This window comes from Myotis brandtii, unplaced genomic scaffold (genome assembly GCF_000412655.1).
Source record: "Myotis brandtii unplaced genomic scaffold, ASM41265v1 scaffold236, whole genome shotgun sequence".
Taxonomy (NCBI): Eukaryota; Metazoa; Chordata; class Mammalia; order Chiroptera; family Vespertilionidae; genus Myotis; species Myotis brandtii.
The window spans coordinates 1927296-1931025 of NW_005358901.1; the positions used below are offsets into that span (position 1 = coordinate 1927296).

General features: G+C 58.8%; 1 protein-coding gene across 1 annotated transcript in view; it reads right to left on the reverse strand.

Moving 5' to 3' along the window:
* Positions 1 to 3730, reverse strand: part of ATP8B3 (ATPase, aminophospholipid transporter, class I, type 8B, member 3) — a 25211-nt gene that overhangs the window by 7499 nt on the left and 13982 nt on the right. Inside the window, exons 18-22 of the mRNA XM_014540136.1 lie at positions 2509 to 2673; positions 1848 to 1959; positions 1013 to 1088; positions 679 to 796; positions 34 to 406 (exon numbers count right to left, since the gene is read on the reverse strand). Of these exons, the coding sequence (XP_014395622.1) occupies positions 34 to 406; positions 679 to 796; positions 1013 to 1088; positions 1848 to 1959; positions 2509 to 2673 (844 nt within the window). The remainder of the gene's footprint in view (positions 1 to 33; positions 407 to 678; positions 797 to 1012; positions 1089 to 1847; positions 1960 to 2508; positions 2674 to 3730) is intronic.

Below are 3730 nucleotides of genomic sequence, written 5' to 3' on the forward strand. Positions count from 1 at the left end.
AGGCCTCCCCTGGGCTGGGTGCCCACCACCCACTCTTGATCATGTTGACATCGTTGGCACCATCCCCGATGGCCAGGGTCACCACGTTCTGGTATTTCTTGACGAGCGCCACCATCAAGGCCTTCTGCCTGGGAGTCACCCGGCAGCAGATGACGGCTTGGCATCGCGAGGCCAGTTCCACGAAGGCCCGTTCCCGCCGCGCCTTGGGGCTCTCGCGGGTGTTGGAGTGCTTGTTCTTTGGCACCAACCCCGGGCGCCTCAGCTGGACCCCCAGGGTCTGCCACATAAGAGAGGTGCGCCTGGCCTGCCGGACGTCTGTCCTCCGCTCACCGGGCTCCTGCCCGTCCACGTTCACATTTCCGACGAGCACCTGGGAATCCTTGCTCAGGGGCGGCAGCAGCTGGTCCTGGCCGGCATGGAGGTGGGGGAAAGGGGGGCGCATCACTCTGCCTGCACCCCTTCCCTTCGTGAAAACCCCAACTAGCCGCTCCTCCTGCCCCCTGCCCCAACCCCAGGCTAGCCTTGACCTCATGGCTCCAGTCCCTCTGAGAATCATCTCGTGGTGTAGCATTCACTTGGGCTTTTCCAATAGTCCACTCCCACCCCCCCGTCTGCTGCTCCTCCCAGCCCCCTCCCACGTGCCAGAGGCCCCGCGGTTAGCCCTGAGCCGACACTGACCAGGAACTCTCCGTTAATGACCATGGCCGTTTTGACCTGTGGCAGGAACCGGTTCTTCGGAGACCCCTGGCCACTCGGCAGGTTGTTGTTGCTCTCCCAGGAGGCCTCCAGGATCCGACTGCAGAGACCCACTGGGGCTCAGCCACGTCCGGGCACAAGCGTCCTTCCTTCCCCTCCCCAGATGTGCCTCAGTTTCCCCCTCTGGGAATCCAGCCAGGTGGAGGCTGAGGACGTTCTGCAGACCCCCAGGGCCACATCTGAGCCATGGATGTCCCCGATCCCCCACCCTCACCCTGCTCCCACCAGCTCATCCTCCCCCACTCCCACTCCTTACACTATCTCCTTCTCCTCCAGAATGAGCATGTCCTCGGACAGCAGCTGGCAGGCAAAGCTGATATTCACCGCAGTCTCTGAAAACCAGCCTAGCTCAGCTCCTGGCAGCCCCCTGCCCAGGGCCATGTCCACCCTGCCCCACCCCCGGCAATGGTGATTGGTTCAGAGGAGGGCATGTGACCCAGGCCGGCCAATGCGAGCCAACCCTGAGACTTTGGCTACAGCTCTGATCAAAGGGGCCTGCACTCTGGCTGGCTGGGGCTGGGCTACTAGAGGGAAGTGAGTCTGGGCCAAGGATCATTATTAGATATGTCATGCCTAGAGCCCACAGGCACTTTTAGGAACCCACAAAAATGACTTAATTTCTTTAAAATCAGAAGAAGAAGAAGAAAAAGTGAATGTATTCCAACCTGGACATTTGTCTTTATTCCAGCACAGCTGTAAACTGTCATTTTAAATCTTTTGTGTGTGTATGTGCCTCCCGCCACATGAGTGAATGCCAGCTTTGTTTCTAAGTGGCTGGGCAACCTCCAGCAAGTGACCTGAGGTCGCTGAAGTCACTGTGCCCATCTACCACGCATGGGTAACCAGTTTCCAACTCATGGTGTTGCCAAATACTCCAGAAGTTCTTGGCGCAGTGCCACCCATCTGAGGGAGGTGCCTGGGGGACCCCACCAGTTCTGATCATCCTATTTCTCCCTTTCCCAGGACAAGGTGGACAGCAGGGCTGAACCCCTACAAGTGGAACAGGCTGATGGTGACGCTTGGGACACACATGGGTTCCCTCCCACCCATCTCCCTTCTCTCCCTGCTGGGGCGGCTGCCCTGGGACCTACCTTGCTTGTCTCCTGTGAGCACCCACACTTTGATGTTTCCTTGCTTGAGACACTGGATGGTTTCAAGGATGCCGTCCTGGAGCCTGTCTTCAATGGCTGTGGCTCCCAGCAGCTGGGGGTGGAGGTGGGGGCACAGGGAACAGACTGAGCAGGGACTCAGCGATCCAGGCGGGGGAGGGAGATCTGGGGACCCAGGGCTGGAACCAGAATGTGGAGCCCCCTCACCTCCTTGCCACGCCCACCTGGAGGTTCTGCTCCATCTCCTCGTTTCCTATTTCACCCTTTCCCAGGACAAGGTGGGCGGCAGGGCTGAACCCCTACAAGTAGAACAGGCTGATGGTGACGCTTGGGACACATATGAGTTCCTTCCTACCCATCTCCCTTCTCTCCCTGCTGGGGCGGCTGCCCAGGGACCTACCTTGCTTGTCTCCTGTGAGCACCCACACTTTGATGTTTCCTTGCTTGAGACACTGGATGGTTTCAAGGATGTCGTCCTGGAGCCTGTCTTCAATGGCTGTGGCTCCCAGCAGCTGGGGGTGGAGGTGGGGGCACAGGGAACAGACTGAGCAGGGACTCAGCTATCCAGGCAGGGGAGGGAGATCTGGGGACCCAGGGCCGGAACCAGGATGTGGAGCCCCCTCACCTCCTGTGCCACGCCCACCTGGAGGTTCTGCTCCATCTCCTCGTACACTTGGTGCAGGGCCTGGGCCCGGTTCTGAAGAAGGATGCTGGCTTCCTGGTGCCGCTGGCACCACTCCTGGTAGGTGTCCTCATCTACCTTTTTGTAGGCCAGGCACAGCGTGCGCAGGGTCTGCTGGGCAAAGGACTGGGGGCCGCCGGGCAGGCAGGCGCCGCTGTCACCACCCTGCCTCCCCGGGCACTTCTCCAGCCAGCTCCTCTCTCAGCACCTCTCTCTTTGCCTGGGCTCCCTGAACCTTGATCCCCCCACAGTCCGTTCTCCCCAGGGGGCGCTGGGACCACATGCTGCCACGCTCCCTAGCTGCTCTTCAGCCCCCCAAGAGGTCCAGTTCCATTCTGTCTCCAGAGCTCCCTGCCCTCTGTGTGGCCATTTCTAACTATCCCTGAAGAAGCTCAGTGCAGCCTTGCCAGACCCCTCCCCGGCCAGGCTCCCACAGCCCTTGGCCCTTGACCCCCTGCCTTCGGAATGTCTGTGCTCCGCACTCCGCCTCATTTTTCAAGGGGCTCTGGGGTGGAGAGGGAACAGAAAGAATCCTGTAGGTCTCCAGCCCCCCCCTCAGTCCCCACCAGAGGACCCAGAGATCCGGGGGTGCCCTGGGGACCGGGTGCCCCCAAGAAAGGTATCTGTGGGCTCCTTACTTCCCTACTTCCCCATCCCCCAGGCTTTCTGCCCAGTGGGTGGCCCCAGGTCTTGCTTTTGTTCTTTTTTAAAAAAATATATTTTTTATTGATTTTTGGGTGGCCCCAAGAAAGGTATCTGTGGACTCCTTACTTCCCTACTTCCCCATCCCCCCAGATTTCTGCCCAGTAGGTGGCCCCCGGTCTTGCTTTTGTTCTTTTTTAAAAAATATATATTTTATTGATTTTTTACAGAGAGGAATGGAGAGGGAGAGGAATAGAGAGTTAGAGACATCAATGAGAGAGAAACATCTATTCAGCTGCCTCCTGCACACTCCCCACTGGGGATGTGCCCACAACCAAGGTACATGCCCTTGACTGGAATCGAACCTGGGACCCTTCAGTCCACAGGCCAATGCTCCATCCACTGAGCCAAACCGGTTAGGGCAGTGGTCGGCAAACTGCGGCTCGCAAGCCACATGCGGCTCTTTGGCCCCTTGAGTGTGGCTCTTCCACAAAATACCGACTTCTGCGCATGGGCCACGAAGTTTCAATCGCACTGTACG